General features: G+C 32.3%; 1 protein-coding gene across 1 annotated transcript in view; it reads right to left on the bottom strand.

Annotated features, from left to right (window-relative positions):
* inaE (inactivation no afterpotential E) overlaps positions 1 to 24070 on the bottom strand; it is a 58712-nt gene that overhangs the window by 30214 nt on the left and 4428 nt on the right. The window contains exons 2-3 of the mRNA XM_075299505.1: positions 4533 to 4627; positions 4354 to 4460 (exon numbers count right to left, since the gene is read on the bottom strand). Of these exons, the coding sequence (XP_075155620.1) occupies positions 4354 to 4460; positions 4533 to 4627 (202 nt within the window). The remainder of the gene's footprint in view (positions 1 to 4353; positions 4461 to 4532; positions 4628 to 24070) is intronic.

Genomic DNA, 24070 nt, shown 5'->3' with positions numbered 1-24070 from the left:
AATTGCATGTTTCATGCACTATCAAATGCTAATTTCTTAATAAACATGAGATTAATTTCAATGGAATTCCAGTAGTCGGGGTTTTCTAGACATAATTGACAATATGAGCTTATAGCTTAGTGCAAAAAGATTTTACATTAAATAAGTAATCTAAGGACGGTGCAGACCTTTTACATACATGCATTTCCCATTTTAGATGTTGAACCAACACAATTGCATTTTTCTGTTCGACCAAACCAAATATAAAAAATGTCAGTTATCTAATGAGGATGTTATCCACCACTGATGTCAAATGCCAGTCAATCGCCAATTAACTCAATGAAAATCGAAAAGTCTGCTATGCTGACAGTTTATGTTCAGAAATCTCTTGTCCTACCAACTATGAACAAATGACCGGAAATTCAATCGACGTTTTAATAATCGCAGAAGTCGAAATCAAACTTTTGCAAATTGTAAAATTTTCAAGAATAAACAGAATTCATACTTGCGTTATAGACAATCTCTACGTCTACACGCAAAAAAATAATTCTTTCCTCCCAAACGAAATTTTAGACAAACAAAGTTCGTTTCTCATTTGCTTTTCGCTGTAAGGAAGTGTATTTGGAAGAAAAGTATATACTTTTTGTAATAAACGTTTATTCTATTCCAGGATGTAAAAACAATTTCATAAAGACAAACTCAAAAAACAAAACAAAAACATTGTTTTCTTGCTAATTGCATTTTCCCTCACATCTTTCTCACATCCACGAGGTTTTTTAGTTCTTAACACCTTTTCCTGTAATACCCACAATGTAGAAGAAATTATACGATTTTATAAATTTTTAAATTTTTTTTTACCTTTCGCCTGGACGGAGAATCGAACCGCGGACCATGCACTTTGTAAGCCAACACACTAACCACTGAGCTATGTACCTGTTATGGTCATCAATAGATAAATATCCATATAAGTTATATTTATATAGCATAGCTTGCGGCGCCCACGAACCGAATAAACAAAGTTTATTTAACACAAACAAACATTTAGTTTGGCACCGTGGAGCAGTGGTTGCTACGTCCGACTTGCATGCCAAGGGTCGTGGGTTCGATCCCTGCTTCGACCAAAGTTTTTTTTGTTTTTTTTTTACATATATTCCAGATATGTTCAGAAGATTCCGAAAAAATGTTCAACATTACATTGTAGTATATTAAATTTTGAACTGTAAAATGTGTCTTATTAAAGACCTAAAGTCTGAAAAGAACAGTGTTTTATATAAGCGAAATGGACTGTGTTGTTGTTTCAAAAATAACTTTTTTTTATTGAAAAAATAAAAATTTTGTAACAAACGATGTTTGTTACAAAATTTTCGAAGAAGTTCAAAAAACTCTAACAAAAGAAAAACGTTTTCGGTACACGTTTTCCAAACGTTTTTTTCTTTGCGTGTATTAGATAGGTCATAAGAAACTGAAATTTGATTATACCAAAAAACATTTGGTTACACGCAAAGAAAAAACGTTAGGAAAACGTGTACCGACAACGTTTATCTTTTGTTAAAGTTTTTTGAATTCTTTCGAAAATGTTAAACTTTTATCACCAAAAAAAATCGTTTGTTACAAAATTTTTATTTTTTCCATGTCGTTTATATCAGCACTGTTCTTTTCTGACTTTAGTCTTTAATAAGACACATTTTACAGTTCATAGTAATAATTTAATATACTCGAAGTAGTATGTAATGTTGAACTTTTTTTGGGAATCTTCCGAACATATCTGGAATATATGTAAAAAAAAAAACAACAAAAACTTTTTGGTGTTCGGTCGAAGCAGGGATCGAACCCTTGGCATGCAAGGCGGACGTAGCAACCAGGGCTGTGTTGTTTTCGGAAGGTTCAAGTGTAGTTCACCATGGGTTTAGTGAACTGCCTGAATTTATTCTGATAATTGGTTGATAGTTTTGCTGCAAGTAGAGGATGCTGATGAGGAATGTAGTAATTCCGAAACGTGCGTCCATCCAACCATCTTGCAGTCTATAGGGCTTTGCCCAAATAAATTTAACAAACAAAGGTATATTTTATTAGCAATTTTTTTCTGAAATGCAATTTGGCATTACTTATCGCTACTATTAACGGTGCCCACTGTAGAGCCGAACCCGGACCTCAAGATATGATTTTGATTACCGGTTTTAATAGAAAGAATCACTTTTTGCCTACACAGGGAAGTTATTATTTTTAAATCCCACACGCTCACAAAAAATCGCTTCTGTAACATATACTCCCAAACATATTTTGCTTCAAGCATATACAGTTTTTTTTTTTTTTTTTTTTTTTTTTTTTTTTTTTTTTTGGGTATTGCCCAAACATTTATATGTTTGATCTCTTCCAATATATAATATGTTTGAAAGCATATTGGTCTAAACAATATATGTTTGGGTAGTCGAAGTTCCAAACATTTTGTATTTTTGCATCCAAATTCAATAATGTTGTCTTCCAAAAAAACAATATGTTATTATGTGAACATATAATATGTTTGGAAGCATTTTGCACCCAAAAATATTATATGCTTAAAAAAAATCTCCCAAACAATATTGTGCTCAAAATTTTATTTATTTATTTATATATTTACAATCATAATGAATTATGAAAATAAACAGGTAATATAGGTGCTAACAACATAGGTTTTCGACCTGAATGCTCAAAATTTTGTTTCTGCCCAATTGTATATTCCCCGGCATCTTTCTCACTTCCACGAGATTTTTTAGTTCTTAGCACCTTTTTCTGTAATACAAACATTGTTGAAGAAACTATTCAATTGTATGATTTTTTTTTTAATTTTAATTTTACCTTTTGCCGGACGGGGATTCGAACAGCGGACCACACAGTTTGTAAGGATCAAAGAAGTAGCTGATCAATTGCCCAAGGAAAAATAAAATGTTAATTTTGTAATAACAAGCAACAACCACCAACTTAATTCAATATCGCTCCCTGTTAAATAGCGCTCCAAGCTACTAAACACATAGGCTATTTCTAAATTAATATATGGCTATTTCTAAATTAATATATGTTTGCATCCAAGCATATTATATTTACAAACATTTTATGTCCCAAACATAATATGTTCTAACATATTAACATATATGTCCCAAACATGTTATGCTAGTTTATGAACATTATATGCTTGCACTCAAAAATATTGTGTTTAAAAAATTGTGTTCCAAACATATAATGTTTATAGCCAAACATATGAAAAACAGTCTTTTTCATCCGTGCAGGTAATACTGCAAGTAGTAACTTTTTGATTACCGGTATTACTGAAAGAATCACTAGTGCTTACCCAGTTTTTGCTGGGAAATATGATAGAAGTACAAACCCACAATAAAAAACAAAACAAAAATTTATTTCTATAGAAAATTTTGCAAAATTTTATGTACTATACACACTTTTTTCAAAATTTTATTTCTATAAAAAATTGTATTTTTATAAAAAATTTTGTCAAAATTGTATTTCTATAGAAAATTTAGTCTAAATGTAAATGTATGTTTCTGTTAAATAAAGTTTGTTTAATCGGCTCGTGGGCGCCGCAAGCTATGCTATATAAATATAACTTATATGGATAATTGTCCATTGATGACAATAACAGCTGCAGTGGATAGTGTGTTGGCTTACAAATTGCATGGTCCGCGGTTCGATTCTCCGTCCAGGCGAAAGGTAAAATTTAAACAAAAATTTATAAAAACCAATAATTTCTTCTACATTTTTTGTATTACAGAAAAAGGTGTTAAGAACTAAAAAACATCGTGGAAGCGAAAAAGATGTGAGGGAAAATGCAATTAGCCAGAAAATATAGTTTTTTTAGTTAGTCTTTATGAAATTGTTTTTACATCCGGGAAAAGAATAAACGTTTATCACAAAAAGTATATACTTTTCTTCCAAATTAACTTCCTTAAAGCAAATGAGAAACGATGATATTTGGGTATATATTGTATAACTTGAATTGGGTTTTTATTTTATATTTTTTTATGTTTATTAATATTTTTTTTTAATTCATGATGTGGAAAAATAAAATTATATTTGCTAAAACATTATATTTGCCTATACCCTAATTCGTAAAGATTGGCGTATAAGTCCTATTGTACTATACTATTACAGTTTCTACAACAAATTGTATACTGTGATTGAAGATGGGAAAATCCTCAGAAAAAATCCGAAAACACCATTTTTAGCTGGGGATTTAGCTGGGGATAACCCCAGCTAAATCCCCCAATCCCCAGATCCCCAAAGTAATAAAATTATACCCAACCATGAAAAAATATATCCAGTTTGGGTAAAAATCCCCTGATCTGACAACATTGGTGATCAATTAGCAATTTTATCAATACTTACCACATAGTATAACGAAATAGCCTATTTGATGATAAAACAGTAGCTTCACATCAAAAATACTTGTGTCATATTTGAATGTACTAAGTGATGCAATGACGGTAATTACGCTAAGGAAAAGTAGACATGAAACAAAAAATTATAATTGTTATATATTCAATTAGACGAAAATTATGACTTACCATATAAAATGAATAGTTAATAAGAATGCCCCAGGGACAACAAGATCATCTGAGCCTACAGACCAGCGTCTTCGAAAAACAACAAGTCCGGGCATCTGAAAAATAAATAAAATAATTGTAATGAATATTTTTGTAGATGTGAAGAAATTCCATTTAAACTATTTTACAATATTCACTGCATATAAAATGATATGGTAATGATATTTCTACTCAAAAATTTGTTTTTCGTATTTTGTCAAAAGATGTCAATGAAGTCGTGCTAGTAATTGAAATATTCGTTTCCAAGAAAACAAATAATTTGTTCCGTGTATTATTTCCGATTTTATTCTAAACCAAAAGTTCTATCGTTTCTACGTAACGGAACATCAGGTGTTTCAAAACTAATGTTGTTTGTTTTCTTTAAACGAAGTTTGTTGAAATGCGCTTTGTGTGTGCATTACACACTGGTCTATAAATTGATCTACTTGGCTGTATGCTTGGCTTACTTGTGTGCAGATGACTACAGCGATATTTTCAGTTTTGATGAGTGTAAGAGCTACATGGACCAGTGGATAGATAGTGTGTTGGTTTACAAAACCAATGTCCATAGTTTGATTCGAAATTTTGTAATCAAAATTGATTCGATTCGGTTTGATTCGACTCTCCGTCCGGAAAAAAGAAAAATAAGTTGTGAAATTTGATATTTGCTTCTACATTCATCGTATGGTGTTGAGAGCTAAATAAATAATGGAGAAGTGAAAGAGATCTACATAGAAAAGGTAAAATTTGCCAGGAATTAAAAAAACGAATTTTCATAGTTTTTACAAAAATAATATGAGGATTGCCTTTAGCGGGATTGGACAACCCTAGTGTTGCAATCTGTCAACTGACAGCTCTAAAGGGTGATACGATCAAAATTTGGTCAAGGGAAAACGCGTGTAAATCGGTGAAATCGTTTATTTAAAAAATCAAATTAAATTTCTTTTTCAAGTTCAATTAGTATAAAATTCAGGAAAAATATTCAGTTAGGATTTCGCTTTTCCAAATCCGAATTGCCGGGCCTCACGCTTGACACCTGCCATCAGATTTTGTACAGCCACCTTGTCCACCTTCTTCGCCGCAGAAAGCCAGTTTGCCTTGAACTGCTGCTCGTCCTTAGCAGTTTTTTGGTCTTCTTTAGGTTCCGCTTGACAATAGCCCAGTATTTCTCAATTGGGCGGAGCTCTGGCGTGTTGGGAGGGTTCTTGTCCTTGGGAACCACCTGCACGTTGTTGGCGGCGTACCACTCCATGGCCTTTTTACCGTAATGGCAAGATGCCAAATCCGGCCAAAACAGTACGGAACAACCGTGTTTCTTCAGGAAAGGCAGCAGACGTTTATTCAAACACTCGTTCATGTAATTTTCTTGGTTGACAGTCCCGGAAGCTATGAAAATGCTGCTTTTCAAGCCACAGGTACAGATGGCTTGCCAAACCAGATATTTCTTTGCGAACATTGACAGTTTTATGTGCTTGAAAATATCTGCTACCTTTCCCCTTCCTTTTGCCGTATAAAACTCCTGTCCCGGAAGCTGCTTGTAGTCGGCTTTGACATAGGTTTCGTCGTCCATTACCACGCAGTCAAACTTCGTCAGCATCGTCGTGTACAGCCTCCGGGATCGCGCTTTGGCCGTCGTATTTTGTTTATCATCGCGATTTGGAGTCATTACCTTCTTGTAAGTCGATAGTCCGGCTCGTTTTTTGGCTCGATGCACGGTTGTAGACGATACACCCAGCTTATTTGCGGCATCTCGGAGAGAGAGGTTAGGGTTTCGCTTGAAACTACCGGCAACTCTCTTTGTCGTCTCAGCGGCTTCCGGTTTTCGATTTTCCCCCGATCCAGACTTCCTGGCTGTCGACAAACACTTTAATTACATTTGTAACGGTTGATTTGGCAACTTTTAGCGATTTTGCCAGCTTTGCGTGCGAGTAGCTCGGATTTTCGCGATGCGCGAGCAACATTTTGATATGCTGCTCTTCTTGCTTGGACGGCATTTTGACAACTGAAGAATGAATTCCAAAATCAAAATAGGAGCAACATTCTACACACACACCTTCGAAATGAGGGGTGTTCAGGTTTTTTAAATGCATAATTGAAAGAAATACGTCAAGTTTATATTGACCAAATTTTGACCGTATCACCCTTTATCACTCTAAGACAAATTTCGTGAAGGTCGTCCAAAATCAGTTGTTGTTCTGGAAACCATTGTTGCTGTGCAATCTGCAAGATCGTCATGCGACTTATCCTCAGACTGGGGCAATCTGGGTTCAAACCAGCGTTGCCACTACGAAATTTTATTTTGGACCAATTTTTTCCGAAATCGGACCAAAATTCGCTCCAGCGGACCAAATTTCCAAATTCTAAGAAAAATGCCTTAAAAAAGTATTTAATTGTTTTACTTAGTGATTTTATTAAAAAAGGAAAATAAACCAAACCAAAAAAACGTCGACTATTCAAATTTTGAAATTTGAAAAATTTAATTTTTGAAAAGTGGGAATTTAAAGTCAATTTTCGATGACATCAAAAGTTATTTCAATTATGTTATGTTTCAAGTAAAAAACGACTTTAAAGTAAAATGTAAAAAAACATGTCCTATGTTTAAACGCTTTTTAGTTTTATATTCAAGTTGCAAAAAGTCAACCAAAGAAAATACAATTTTTGATTATTTTTTCAGAAGTATTAAAGCCAAGTTGATGTTAGTATAACGTTTTTTTTTTCATGTTAGGACACCCAATTTTAAGTCGAATCACTTAACTATAAAGACAAAACGACTTCATTGAAAATTTGATCGACTTTTGGACAAGAAAAAAACTACATCAGCGAATACGTCTTTATGCTAAGCAAACTTCACATTCGGATTCTAATGACATGAAATCTTTGGCCTCACGGCAATATCTTTTTCAGTGCCCATATACTTTTGAATATGTGATAAAAATTTTAAATACTAGAAAAAATTTATAATTTTGACAAACTCCATGAAAATGGGCCAAAATGGGCTAAATTCCATTTGGTCCGACCATCGGAACAAATTTAAAAATTAGAAATCTTTTGGACCAATTTTGGTCCGATCGGACCAAAATGGCAACGCTGGTTCAAACCCATTTTCGACACACGAAACACAGCAATGTGGATCGCCGTTTGGACTCGGCTATAAAAAAGTGGTCCTTGTCGTTGAGCTTAACATAGAGAAGTTCACCACTGCGATATCACAAAGTACTGAATGGTCTAAGAGAGCCTGAAATATCGGCCTGCAACTATATTAGTTGCAGGCTCGACTCGAGCTAATATTAGCAACTATATTAGCTCGAGTCGATTGGTCGAAAGAAATGCTCCAAAAATAAAAGCGCAATGCTTCGAAACACGTCTATGACATCGTGACAGGCGATGGATCGTGGAATCGTTTGAGCCATAAAGTAAACAGCAGTCGATAAGTTGAAACTAGGGTTCCTAAAATCCCGAACTTTTTTTATTCCCGGGAAAAAACTTTTTTTTTTGCCTAATTCCCGGGATTTTATAAAAATTTACCAAGTTATTTTTTTAAGGTTTATAAATAAAAAAATACACAAAACACTTGAAATAATAAAAAAAGTCTCTTCTTTTATTTATAAGAAAAAAACAATTTTTGGTAGATTGAAGCCACTGTTTTGTAGAGATTCTCTTATAAAACTGCTTTCACTAATAGCATTAATTGTGATTCCGTCTAAAGCATCCAATCGAGAAACTATCTCTTCCATGGAATGCTTTGGTTATAAAAATTGTTTTATTCTTAAACCACCAACATCCGGCTTGACTTTATGAACATTTTCCAAATGACGTGTTAACCCACTTGTACTCCCACTTGTACTTTTTACGTTAGTGTTTTAGGGCACAGGGAACATTGAGCAAACTCATTTTTCTTGGTGAAGTATTTCCAAGCTGGACACATTGTACACGATCAATGGCAATCTAAAAATTATCGCTTGTTAAAAAAAAATTACACACAGAAAAAAATTTTCTCGAAATTTTTTCCAATTAAAATTTTAATTGAGTTTTAAAAAATATTCAATTAAAAATTTTATTGATTCAACAAATTTTTTAATTGAAACAAAAATCAATCACAAAAATTAATAGTATCAATTAATTTTTTAATTGGATCAATTAATTTTTTAATTGGTCTTCAATTAATTTTTTAATCGATACTATCATTTCTGTGATTGAAGACATTTCAACTAAAAAATTAATTGGATCAATTAATTTCGTGATTGAACCAGAAAAAAAATGTTTGTGTGCATATGTATTATTTTGAATAATTATTAACATTTACATTTATTTTATAAGAGAACCCTTGTTGCACACAAAAAAATTTTTCTGATTCAATCACGAAATTAATTGATCCATGTTTCTATCTTGATTAAAAAGTTAATTGTATCAATTAATTTATTAATTGAAAAAACATTCAACTTCAATTAACTGTTTAATTGGAAATATTTTTATTTTGGTAATATTTTTTTCTGTGTAGGAAGAGAAAAACATTTGTATTTGAGTTTACAGTCAGCTGTGTTATAGTATTGCATATTTTGCAATGAACGGAGTTGCCAATAAAAAGTATATCCCTAATGTTTAAAATAAAAACTCCCGAAAATTACCGATGAAAAATTCCCGGGTATATTGACAAAAATATTCCCGGGAATTTTTTCCCCATATAGGAACCCTAGCTGAAACTAAAAAAAGCGGTTGACGCGTTCAGTATGCATGTTTTTGAGATACCTCAATCAGAGCTGCCAAAGTGTCTCGACAATTGGTTCAAACGCTTGCAAAAGTTTGTAGGTCCTAATGGGGAATATTTTGAACAAAAAAAAATAAAGCGATTTTTGACGATTATGTTAATACCTATTTGTTTTTGATCTCTAATCCCGAACCATAAAAGGCAAATCTCGTACAATATTCTTCCAAACACACTTTTTTAACGTGAAATTGTTTTCTTTAGTCAAAAATTTAGTTTATGACGAATTATTTTTTTTTGCGTGTGGCTTCTACATTATTTATATGTAATACAGAAGAGAATGATGGGTGTTAATAAATCATGTGGAAGTGAGAAAAATATATAGATGTAATTAACTAGAAAATTAACCTAGGAAAGTCATCCTTATTTGTTGTACATTAACGTCATTCTTCGTCATTTTGACTACGGCTTATTTGAAGACGCTATAATTTGCATCGTGAGTTTATTTCCTTAGTCAATTTGTTTTTAATTAGTATAAGACAGAAATTCATAAAATGGTTGTATTGGTATAACTTAAATCGACCAAAATGCATTTTAAATCGAAAATGAAATTAGGCGTCGTCATTTTGACAAAGGACACTGAAAAAAAATGAACCCACCAGGAAGAAAACTTTCGGCTAATTGTAGAAAATTTTGAATATTTTTAGAAAATTTTAACTAAACGCTGACATTACGCAAGTAAATATTTTTCGACAAATTCAAGAAAATGTATTAAACATAATAAAATTATTTCACTTGTTAAAGAAAATTTTGTAGTTTGAAGGAAAAAATGGGCTTCAAAATTGCAAGAATGTCTTTAGTGACATACGAAGTTCATGATGAACGCATTTATTGTAAAATTTACAAATTTAAAGAAATAATGAACTATGTTGTGAAAAATACGAATTTAGTAAATCTTTATGCTTAATTTATTTATAATTACATCCCATTTTTTAGTCAATTTAACTAACGTACACAAAATATTATTGGAGTAAAGGAAACTTTCTCCAAACATAATAATTCCATGAACTAAAATAAAGTTAAATTGGCTTTAGTGAAATAGAGAGTTCACTTTTTTTTTGAGTGGATGACTATCCAAGGTTAAATACATTCAAAGAAATTCTATAGATCTAAAAAAAATGTTTAAGAAGTACACAGTTTTATTAAAGTCGAACAAAATAGTTCATATTTTTATTTAATTTGAAGCTCCCATTTTGTTGCCAATTTTTTTGTTTGGGGAGACGAACATACGGGGGCAGTTCGGAAACTTCTTAGCCTAGCACAAAAAACGCGGTATAAACAGAAAAAAGTTAAGTGTTTTGGAAACTTCCATCTCTGTTATGAACACATGTTAAATTTTGTTTCGATCTGGCAACTCCTTCATATAGAAACCGATGTTCAAAAAAGACGCATCCGCAATTTTTTTACAATGGAAAAATTAGAAATGCGTGCTGTCATTAAATATTTACAAAAAAAAAATGATCGGGACCAGAAATTGATAGCGATATGGTGAATGTGTAAGGTGAAAGTGCTCCTTCATATGCAACAGTAAAAAATTGGGTTGCTGAATTTAAACGTGGTCGTACAAGCATTGAAGATGAACCACGTAGTGGACGTCCAAAAAACAGCAACAACAACAGAAATTGTAGGCAAAGTGCATGATGTGGTATTAAATGATTGACGAATAAAAGTGCGTGAAATATCATAGGCATCTCAAATGATCGAGTCCATTTAATTTTGCATGAAGAACTACAGATGAAAAAGCTTTCTGCAAGATGGGTGCCGCATTTGTTAACAGTGGGTCAAAAACGCAAAAGAATGAACATTTCTCAAGCTTGTTTGGATCGTTTTAAGCGAAATAAAATGGATTTTAAGCGTCGTTTCATAACTGTTGATGAGACATGCATCCACCACTATACTCCAGAGACAAAAGAACAATCCAAACAATGGACTGAAGCTTGAGGAAGTGCCCCAAAGAAGGCAAAAACAATTCAATCGGCTGGTAAGGTGATGGCAACGGTTTTTTGGGACTTCAAAGGTATTTTATTGATTGACTATCTGCAAAGGGGTAAAACAATAAATTCAGAGTACTATTGCAACCTTTTGGATCAATTAAATGAACAAATTCGAGAAAAGCGTCCTGGCTGACAACACAAAAAAATAATTTTTCATCAAGACAACGCACCAGCGCACAAGAATGTTTTAACAATGGCTAAAATCAACGAATTAAAGTACGAGTTGCTTGACCACCCACCTTATTCTCCTGATTTAGCTCCCAGTGACTTTTACTAAAAAAAATTCCGTTTCACCTCAAATGAAGATGCAATTACAGTTGTAAACCACTATTTTGAAGACCTTGAGGAAAACTAAGCGTTGGACTAAGTGTATTGAAGTTTGAGGAGATTATATTGAAAAATAAAAATATTTTTGAAAAACTAACTATTCTCTTTCATTGATAGGCTAAGAAGTTTCCGAATCGCCCCCGTAGATAAGGAAAACATATTTAAATATCAGTATACCTAGTAAAAACACGTCCAATATTGTTTTGGAAAATACGTATGTCAACAAATATCGAATATCGAATCCATTAGCATTATCTTCGTTCGTACCGAAATTGATTGATGGAATATTCACAATTTATGATAGATTGCATAGATATTCAGTTAGTAATATAATTAAAACGAATTAGTTTTTTACTTAATTCTATTTCCTTAATTTAAATATGCATATATGTATGGTATACGTCTTAAGTTATTCGCTTTGAATATCTTTAAACAATATTTGAAATCAACAGCGAAGCCAAAGTTTATATTTGATTTTATAGAAAAACAGAAAGTATAATTAAGTGACCAAAGAGCACCATTAGCCATGTGATGACATTCGAATGTGCATCAAAAAGATGAAAATGCATTTTTGTAATTATAAAAAATCGAAATAAGATTTAATAAAAATCAAAGAATATTTAAAATACCGAATAAAATATATGTTAAATCAGTTGGATTATAATTTGATACTCAAATATAATCCAACTGATTTAACATTTGTTGCATAGTGTTGATTTTTTTTCTACTACAAGTAAAAATAAAAATTTGTATGACTCAGTTTCAAGTTTTTGTTTAGTTTTTGCTATAATTCATTGAACTGATATTCCATTTGTAACTTTCATATTTCAAAAGCGTCGATTTGGCGTATAAATGAATTCGGGTATTGCATTTAAATAGTAAAACAGAATTGTTAAATCACATATATTACAAGACTTAATACATGTTTAGTGCAATTAACAGATTAATGGATGTTATGAGCAATTTATTAAGTATAAATTTTAAGATTTAAGAGAGGATAAAAAAACTTCAAAAATTAAATTTTCATTACACATTTTTTAGACTTTATCACGAAGGTCATGAGGGTGAGTAATAATGTTTTGTTCTATTTTTTGTTTAATGTCATACATATCTCGAATATTGCGAAGTTGTTACACGATACACATAAATATATAGTTTTTTTACTGCAATCACGATATTAATTTATCGACTTTATTTTTTATTAATACAAAATTATCAATTATCATCGTCAATTGAGAAAGAAACTCAAACAAATAAAAAAACTTAATTGATATAAATAATATTCGGTTTTAGTCAAAAGCCTAATTGGTTCAAATTTATTTGACTTAATTGGATCACCAACATTTGTTTATTCATTGAATAAAAATTTAAATTGTTTAGTTTTGATTTAAAATTTATTTAGTGTCAAAAATATTAATTTTGTATATTTTCTCAAATAAATTTAAACTATGAATAAACCTTGTTTCGTATTCATGATTGAAAGAATTAGTAAAAGTTGTTCAGTCACAAAATTTTAATATATCTTACAAGGTAGCTGGCACGAGGTGTTACCACGTCATACCAAAAATTATCAAATGAATAAATTTTCTATAGAAATAACATTTTGATAAAATTTTCTATAGAACTAAATTTTGACAAATTTTGACAAAATTTTCTATAGAAATAAAATTTTTACAAAATTTTCTCTAGAAATAAAATTTTGACAAAATTTTCTATAGAAATAAAATTTTGACAAAATTTTCTATAGAAATAAAATTTTTACAAAATTTTCTATAGAAATAAAATTTTTACAAAATTTTCTATAGAAATAAAATTTTTACAAAATTTTCCATAGAAATAAAATTTTGACACAATTTTCTATAAAAATAAAATTTTAACAAAATTTTATATAGAAATAAAATGTTGAAAACATTTTCTATAGAAATAAAATGTTCACAAAATTTTCTATAGAAATAAACTTTTGACAAAATTTTCTCTAGAAATAAAATGTTAACAAACTTTTCTATAGAAATAAAATGTTGACAAATAAAATTTTAACAAAATATAAATAAAAATATAAAAAAAAAATTTAACAAAATTTTCTATAAAAATGAAATATTGACAACATTTTGTATAGAAATAAAATGTTGACAAAATTTTCTATAGAAATAAAATTTTGACAAAATTTTCTATAGAAATAAAATTTTGACAAATATTCTATAGAAATAAAATTTTGACAAAATTTTCTATAGAAATAAAATGTTAACAAACTTTTCTGTAGAAATAAAATGTTGACACAATTTTCTATAGAAATAAAGTTTTGACAAATATTCTATAGAAATAAAATTTTGACAAAACTTTCTATAGAAATAAAATTTCGACAACATTTTCTATAGAAATAAAATTTTGACTAAATTTTCTATAGAAATAAAATTTTGACAAATATTCTATAGAAATAAAATTTTGACAAAATTTTCTATAGAAATAAAGTTTGGAAAAAATTTTCTATATTTCAATATTTTAATTTTCGTGTTTGTCCAGTTCGTTAAAGTTCTTTGTGATAGGGGGATTGGGTTTTTTATGCCGGGGTGGTTTCTCCAAAAATACGATCGCGGTACTCCGAAACACGTCTATGACATCGTGACAGGTGATGCATGATGGATTTACGCGTATGAGCCCGAAAGTTCGACACCTGAAGAAGCAGTTGATGCGTATAGAATGCATGTTATGGAGATTCCTGAATCAGAGTGGCTTCGACAATTGGTTCAAACGCATGCCTGTGTATATTTCCGATGATTAATATTTGTTTTTGTTCTCTAATCCCGAAATATAAAAGACAACCCTCGTAGCAGCAGAGCTCATTTCCTATCTTCCTTTGCTATTGTTTTTGGTTTGCACTTTACGAAATGTGTTTGCTTGGCAAATCTTCAAACTCATATCCAAAACAGCCAACATATCGTAAGCTTAATGTGTAAAGGTGCTAAGTCAACTTTTTATAAATAAAATGGATTAAGATGCAGATCGACAGACAAATCAAAAATACATAGTTTAGCAAACAAATATATATTAAATATTTGTTTTTATCTCTGTTTGGTAATGATGTGTAAAAGTGCTAAAGGGTGATACGGTCAAAATTTGGTCAATATAAACATGACGTATTTCTTTCAATTTTGCATTTAAAAAACCTGAACACCCCTCATTTTGAAGGTGTGTGTGTGTAGAATGTTGCTCCTATTTTGATTTTGGAATTCACTCTTCAGTTGTCAAAATGCCGTCCAAGCAAGAAGAGCAGCGTATCAAAATTTTGCTCGCGCATCGCGAAAATCCGAGCTATTCGCACGCAAAGCTAAAAGTTGCCAAATCAACCGTTACAAATGTAATTAAAGTGTTTGGGGAACGTTTGTCGACAGCCAGGAAGTCCGGATCGGGGGGAAATCGAAAACCGGAAGCCGCTGAGACGACAAAGAGAGTTGCAGGTAGTTTCAAGCGAAACCCTAACCTCCCTCTCCGAGATGCCGCAAATAAGGTGGGTGTATCGTCTACAACCGTGCATCGAGCCAAAAAACGAGCCGGACTATCGACTTACAAGAAGGTAGTGACTCCAAATCGCGATGATAAACAAAATACGACGGCCAAAGCGCGATCCCGGAGGCTGTACACGACGATGCTGACGAAGTTTGACTGCATGGTAATGGACGACGAAACCTACGTCAAAGCCGACTACAAGCAGCTTCCGGGACAGGAGTTTTATACGGCAAAAGGAAGGGGAAAGGTAGCAGATATTTTCAAGCACATAAAACTGTCAAAGTTCGCAAAGAAATATCTGGTTCGGCAAGCCATTTGTACCTGTGGCATGAAAAGCAGCATTTGCCTCTGCTGCCTTTCCTGAAGAAACACGGTTGTTCCGTACTGTTTTGGCTGGATGTGGCAACTTGCCATTACGGTAAAAAGGCCATGGAGTGGTACGCCGCCAACAACGTGCAGGTGGTTCCCAAGAACAAGAACCCTCCCAACACGCCAGAGCTCCGCCCAATTGAGAAATACTGGGCTATTGTCAAGCAGAACCTAAAGAAGACCAAAAAAACTGCTAAGGACGAGCAGCAGTTCAAGGCAAACTGGCTTTCTGCGGCGAAGAAGGTGGACAAGGTGGCTGCACAAAATCTGATGGCAGGTGTCAAGCGTGAGGCCCGGCAATTCGGATTTGGAAAAGCGAAAGCCTAACTGAATATTTTTCCTGAACTTTATACTAATTGAACCTGAAAAAGAAATATAATTTGATTTTTTAAATAAAAGATTTCACCGATTTACACGCGTTTTCCCTTGACCAAATTTTGACCGTATCACCCTTTAAGTCAACACCTGTTAAAATTCACGTCAAATTTTAGGTTGAATAGGCTTTGCTGAAAAAATTTTAATAGCAATTTTTTGTGTGCGATTTTGCGAAAAGTTTTCTGTTTGTATTGAAAGCATAAAACGTGCCACATGAATATTATTACTCTATTTTTTGCAAATAATTATGTTTGTACAAATTTATTTCGGCAAAGGCCGGCTGGCTATCACAAACCTTTTTTCGGAAGGTTCAAGTGTGGTTCACTTTGGGTTTAGTGAACTGCCTGAATTTATTCTGATAATTGGTTGATAGTTTTACTGCAAGTAGAGGATGCTGATGAGGTATGTGGTAATTCCGAAACGTGCGTCCATCCAACCATCTTGCAGTCTATAGGGCTTTACCCAAATAAATTTGACAGACATTCTTTTCCTCCGTTGGTTAACCTACAATTGTAGTTTCAATGCATGGTTTTAAACTGAAATCAAAAACAAGAAAATGATTGATGAATAAACCAACAATAACAAACAAAAAATCGTATTTTAATTTTTCTCTCCATGGTCGTATGGATGATACTCTAACGTAAGTAATAAGACCAAGTAGGAGAAAAACGACCGAATAATGACAAAGTTATAAGCAATTGAGTGAACAAATCCGATGTCAAATCATGCAAATATGAGCCACACAAAAATGTCTCTCGGCCACAGAGAAATGTATTTTTGTGTGGTGAGCGGCTCATATTTGCATGATTTGACATCATTCAATTACTTATAACTTTGTCATTTTTCGGTCGTTTTTCTTCTAGTTGGTTTTATTACTTACGTTAGAGTATTCTGGCGGAAAAGGTCCATTGTAAAACACGATTTTTTGAAAATTTGGCTTTTCGCATCGATATTTTTTGAACCACTTAACTTATCACAGATCCAATTATACACGATTATTCGTGTACGTTAATACCTTTCATTAAAGTACCAACAACGATATAATCGGAGATTTCTAACTCGAGATATAATTAGTTTAGAGAGAAACAAGTAAGTAAAGTCTAAAGTCGGGCGGGGCCGACTATATTATACCCTGCACCACTTTGTAGACCTAAATGTTCTATACCATATCACATCTATCAAATGTGTTGGGTGCTAAATATAAAGGTTTGTCCCACATACATACATTTAAATATCACTCGATTTGGACAGAATTTGAATTTTACAAAATCTATAGACTCCAAATTTAATTTGGCTAATGCACTAGGGTGAAACACAATTTTAGTAAAAAAATATGGGAAACATTTAAATCTGAAGCAATTTTAAGGAAACTTCGCAAACGTTTATTTATGCACCCTCAAAAAAAATCGCTTCTCTAACATATGTTCCAAACATATTTTGCAGGAAGCACATATATTATTAGATATTGCCGAAACATTATTATGTTTGTTTTATGTGAACATATTATATGTTTGGAAGCATTTTGAGCCCAAAAATATTATATGCTTGGAAGAATTTTCTCCCCACGAAGATTGTGCTCATTCCCTCACATAATTTTCACTTCCACGAAATTTTTAGTTCTTGGCACCTTTTTCTGTAATACAAATAATGTTGAAGAAATTATTCAATTTTATAATTTTTTAAATTTTACCTTTCGCCTGGACGGAGAATCAAACCAGGAACCATGCAATTTTTAAGCCAACATACTACCACTTGGCTACGTAGCTGTTACAGTCACCAATAGACAATTATCGTTATAAGTTACATTTATATAGCATAGTTTGCAGCGCCCACGAGCCCATGCAAACATAACATTATTTAACAGAAACATACATTTGTTGGCCACGTGGAGCAGTGGTTAGCATACGTCCCGATGTCTTTTAACGAACCAAGAAAAAAATTGTACCCATAATGCCAAAATGATAAACAAAACACATGTCCACACATACAAAAAATGCTGCTCTCAAGGCGAAAACACATGTTGTTTTTTTTTCAAATGTCCATTCTCTTGGTTCCGTATGTCTATTCTCTTTACTCCGAATACTCATTCTAATACTCAAATTAAATAATATTTAGACTTAAGCATATCAAATTTTTGGCCTTATCATAAAACAGTTTTCCGAAACAACATACAAGCGGTTTCACAGAAATTGCTATCTTTTCATTCTCTCGCTGTATTATGTTGATATATTTCGTCATTCCTCCCAGTTTCCATCTCTATTTCTTTCTCTTTACTCTCCCTGTCGCTCTCTGAATAAAATATCACAACATATATATGTTTACTCGAAATTTGTAAATTTATATATGTTTACATTCACACACATTATTTTTATAAAACATTCATGCCCCAAACATAATATATTGTAACATATTAACATATGTGTCCCAAACATATGTGTCCCAAGTGTTAGTTTAGGAACATTACATGTTTGCACTTAAATATATTGTGTTTAAAAATTGTGCCCGAAACACATTTTGTTTATATCGGAACATATGAAAAACATATTTTTCGCTCGATATATATGTATTAGAAGTTTAGGAAAATTAGAGTAATTTTTACAACTTTTGGACAAAGCAGTGGCGATTTAACAAGGAAAATGTTGGTATTTTGACCATTTTTATCGAAATCAGAAAAAACATATATATGGGAGCTATATCTAAATCTGAACCGATTTCGATCAAATTTGGCACACATGACTATATTACTAATTGTACTCCTAGTGCAAAATTTCAACCAAATTGGCCGAAAGCTCTGGCTTCTGGGTCCATATAAGTGCATATCGGGCGAAAGATATATATGGGAGCTATATCTAAATCTGAATCGATTTCAACCAAATTTGGCACGCATAGCTACAATGCTAAATCTACTCCCTGTGCAAAATTTCAACCAAATTGGGCCAAAAATCTGGCTTTTAGGACCATATTAGTCCATATCGGGCGAAAGATATATATGGGAGCTATATCTAAATCTGAACCGATTTCAATCAAATTTTGCACACTTGACTATACTACTAATTGTACTCCTAGTGCGAAATTTCAACCAAATTCGGCCAAAAATCTGGCTTTTGGGGCCATATAAGTCCATATCGGGCGAAAGATATATATGGGAGCTATATCTAAATCTGAACCGATTTCAATCAAATTTCGCACACTTGACTATACAACTAAGTGTTATGTTTGTACAAAATTTCAAGCAAATCGGTATAAAACTCTGGCTGCTGGGTCCATATTAGTGCATATCGGGCGAAAGATATATATGGGAGCTATATCTAAATCTGAACCGATTTCTTCCAAAATCAATAGGGTTCTATTCTGACCCAAATTAGGAACATGTGCCAAATTTGAAGGCGATTGGACTTAAATTGCGACCTAGACTTTGATCACAAAAATGTGTTCACAGACAGACGGACGGACATGGTTATATCGACTCAGGGACCCACCCTGAGCATTATTGCCAAAGACACTATGTGTCTATCTCGTTTTCTTCTGGGTGTTACAAACATATGTACTAACTTATAATACCCTGTTCCACAGTGTGGCGCAGGGTATAAAAAGAGCGAAAAACTAAAAATAACGGGATATCTCAAAATTTTTAAACATTTTTTTCGAATTCGGCAGATCAAAATTCGACTCTCATCAAGTGTGCAGTTTCAGTGTAAACTAGTGTTATTGTTGTAAGACTGCATTTATGTAGTTAATATATATACCTCTGTAACAATAAGGGAGATCGTATCCATATCTTCATTTAAAACTTCAACTGAGTATTATTGTGGAGAAATATGTTAAATAAAAAGTGCTAAGTCAAAAAAAAAAAGGTTTTTAACATCAGAAAAAGTGCTAACTCATAAAACAACTGTAACGAAGAAAATACGTATTGTTTTTTATTTTTTTAGAGTGTTGATGTTGAACAGTGACTACATTTACAGTTTTTCGAAAATAGGTCTATTTCACAATTTACCAAGTATTTTGTCTCTCCTGTAAAATTTCAAAAATTTGACTTAGCACCTTTACACATTAAGCTAACGATATATATTCTAGTCAGGATTTTTTGAGGAATTGAATAAGATAACTTTTCATTATTAGCGACAAACATGATTTTGCATTTTTGATGTAAAGGCATCAAACGACATTCTCATATCTATTTTTATATGTTATTCAAATTTTGATTGTTTTTGTCTGTTTTTTTTTTTTTTAATTTAAATGTGCTATACAAAACAAAAATAGAAATACCCACACAAAAAGAGGACAACAATTCCAATTGAACAAGATTAAAAAGTAAATATTTATCGGCGATTAGTTTTAACACGTTTTGAATACAAATTTTATTTCCTGTTCTCCTGATACTTGTTGATATACATTTTATAATTAAATCAAAATTGATTTTAAGTATATACTACCATGATTAAAATTTGATAGAATATCTGTGATAAATAATTTATATGTCATAATTCGTATTGTAGATCCATTCCCAAGGAATATAAAATAATAGTATAAAAACTATTTCAAGCTTGAAAAGTTCTTTTCTATTTAATTTGAAATGAGTCCGATTGTATGTGTTAGAATTTCTATTAAATACAAGGTGTCGTTTGCCACGCCTTTTTTAATTTAAAGTTTTAATATAGCATTAGCGCATTAGCAAATGTTGTAACAGTAATTAAATTAACATACTCGTTGAAAATGTATAAAAATATTAACCCATAAAGACTAGGCTACAATATTTCAACAATACGAACAGAGATATATGTACATAAGAAACTGTTATTGAAATCAAAAAGTCAAATTGAGAAAGTGAACTTTTAAAAATGTTAGAAATAAAAAAAAAATTACACATTTTCACGGTGAGCGCCTAACATTTCTCATATACTTCTGGGTATTGACGTTTGTAAGGAACGAAATATTAGAAAAAAGGAGTTTTCTTTTGATGCTAAAAATTGTTCATTAAAAGCAAATAAAAAAGTAGATCGTTGCAACTTTTATTAGAAAGGCTTGCTGCTAAAAAATACTCTACTTTGCAATTTCTTTCTGGATGAATGTATTTTTTATTTATATATTTCATTAATATGGAAGAATTTGTAAGGTTTATTAAAACCAAGTTGCTCTAAGTTCAATAGAATTTTCCTGGGTTATATCCGAGATTCGACTGAACTCCAAAGAGTTTATCCAAGTGGTTTCACCATAATGTAAAACGACATTCGGACTCGATCATAAAAAGGAGAAGAGAATTCACCACATGGTGAGCCTGACATAACGGGCTGCCACTAAACCTAACCTAACGTACCTACTTTATAGTAGGATCACCTAACTCTATGGATAAAACGCATTCAAAGAAAAGTAAAAAATCTTTGCTGCAGAAAAATACTATTTGAAGGATACGAACTATCTGTGCTTACGACAATATTTTTGTCAGATTTGTTCCTCTGTTTCTAAACGCGCCTAATACAACAAAGGCGAATTTTTTTTAAAATAAGCTGAACGCAAAAAAGAGTTCGGAAAACGTATATCGAAAACGTTCTTTTGTTACAGTTTTTTGAATTTCTTAAAAAGTTTCAAAATTTTATCACCAATTTTATCTCACAATTTTTGTTTTAATCGCAATCCATATCGTTCATACCACAGCAATTTTATTTTCTGAATTTAAGTCTTTAGACACTTTTTGAAGTTTCATAGTAAAAATTTAATATAGTAGTATGTAGTGCTGAGCATATTTTCGAAATCTAGCGAAAATTGCTGGAATATATGTAAAATAACATTATTTCAGTTTCCAAAAGTTGTATGTTTATGAAATTGCCCAACTAAAGTATATGTTTCTGTTAAATAAAGTTATTTTACATCGGCTCGTGGGCGCCCAAAACTATGCTCAATAAATTTAACTGTTTGATTGTATACGTTGCTTATGCGGTTCGATTCTCGACAAGGTGAAATGTAGAATTAAAAATCGAATAATTTCTTCTACATTGTTTGTATTATAGAAAAAGGTATGAGGGAAGATGCAATTAGCAAGAAAGTTGAAAATTTTTGTTTTGAGTTAGACGTTATGAAATTGTTTCCAAATCCTGCAAAAGAATCATTGTTTATTGCAAAAAGTATATACTTTTCTACCAAACGAACTTCCTGGCAGCGAAAAGCAAATGGGAAATGATATTTGTTTGTCAATTTCGTCTGGGAGGAAGAAGTATTGTGTTGCATGTGTGCACAGAAAAGAATTTCCGTAGTTAAACTAACGCTAAATTTAACTTATTTTTATTGGAAAAAATTATTTGCTAGAAGTTAAATTTTATTATTTTTTCTGAAATTTTCCACAATTAATGAAATTTTACATTTTTTAAGTATGCCTCAAAAATTTTATGAACTAAATGTGTGTATAAAGTTCAATGACCGTACACATAAGTTCAATGTGAACTAAAGCAAAAGAAGATTTTCGTACGATTCCCAAAAATAGTAAGAATGAACTACTGTATGGTTAAAATTGTCATGATTTGGCGCCAATGATTTTCTTTTTCACTTTTGTTACTTTTTTCTTCTATGAGAGGATGTAAGTTCGTGAACTGCAGTTAAAAATTACAAAAGGGCATTAAATTTTCCTGGTTTTAACAACGCCTTGTGGAAATCTCAAATTGTGTAATAAAATTTAGTTCAATTTTCATGCGAGGTAGTTCATTCTTCTTATAAAACAGTTTACTTTTTTTCGGTGTGGAGTAATAGTGTGGAGTACTATAACTTTATGTGGTTTTGAAGCACAAATCTTGGTCCCCAGTTTTTCGCTATAGCGAAAAAACAATTGATGCATGCTTGTATTACAAATTAATCTCTATATGCAAATGCTTAAATAGCAGTGGAATATAGGTGAATAATTTACTATGTAAAGTCCATCTTAACCCTATTCGCTAAGTTGTCCACAAACTCAAAGACTACTCATGGGCATTGTCTAAATGCAAAGCATTTCCATTTAATTTTCATACACGCGCTTGGCCTGTTCATCAATGACTTTGCGGATTCCCCTTATTCTCATTAACTCGTCAAACTTGTTTTGAACCTTAGGGTACGGTCGGTCAAATGGTACTTGATGACCTCACAAAAATGTCGAATGGCAGTTTTAGAAAACAACAACAACGAGATTCAAACACACTTTCATTGAAAAAACAAAAACAAGCACTAATCTTCCTCAAGAAGAGTAAGAAGAGGTGTCAGTTGTTTGAGTTTGCTTTTGCTTTTGCATCTATTCATTCATCCAATCCATCTATCCACCATTGGTTGGGGCTACCATGGTCAAATAAAATTTTCGTATTCCGCTTTTTCGTCTATTGCTATAAAGCAGAAAGACTTAAGGTTGCCAGAATTCAGCACTATGAATAAAGGCGAAAAAGATATATTTTATATGGGCTTGTCGTAGGACGTGAACTATACTCCATTTTCGAATCCTTTGTATTGCTTTCGAAATTATACCTTTGAAGGCCATTTTAATGCGGAAATTAAAAAAAAAACACCAGTTTCACTTTTTGTTTTTAGTTTTCTCAATATTTTGGAATTTGGAAAACCCTCGCTTCGTCTGGGTGTTGAACCTAGGTATGGTGGCATCACAACCGAACGCGTAATGTAATATGATACCAAGACACACCATTCTAACTACTTGTGGAGGTGTTCTTTATTATTATGAAGAAAAAACAAATAATACTGGTTCAAATCTTACTAGCGGCGAATTTTTTATTAAATGGTATTTATGTTACTTCCTTTGCGTCACTGTACGCATTGCAACAATTGTCATTACTTGGACAAAGTACGAGTGGTATCGAAGGAAAGTTACTTTCACCAGTCAACGTTTTTGAATTATACGTTGATAATTCCTATTTGGATGGTGTCACCACCGACTTATGAATGTGGGTTTGTCGGGACGATGGGTGAATCAACCGAGGCTTAACGAGTAGTAAAGCGAGTGGCCCGACCGCAGCCGAACTTCCGATAGCAGCCCCAACTCATCTTAACGCGATTCGTTCACATCCCAATTGTAGTTAACGCGGTTTGCTCGCATCCAATCCTTGTATTTAACCACCACTCCCCACTACCTTCTCCTATCCCCCTTTCCTCCCGAAGGCTATACTAGCACCCCCCTAACACGGTTCGTTAGGGGGGTGCTAGTCCGATACCATCTTCAT

This window comes from Haematobia irritans, chromosome 3 (assembly GCF_050003625.1).
Source record: "Haematobia irritans isolate KBUSLIRL chromosome 3, ASM5000362v1, whole genome shotgun sequence".
Taxonomy (NCBI): Eukaryota; Metazoa; Arthropoda; class Insecta; order Diptera; family Muscidae; genus Haematobia; species Haematobia irritans.
Note: the sequence above shows the minus strand (reverse complement) of the source record. Positions and strands in the feature narration are given on the sequence as shown.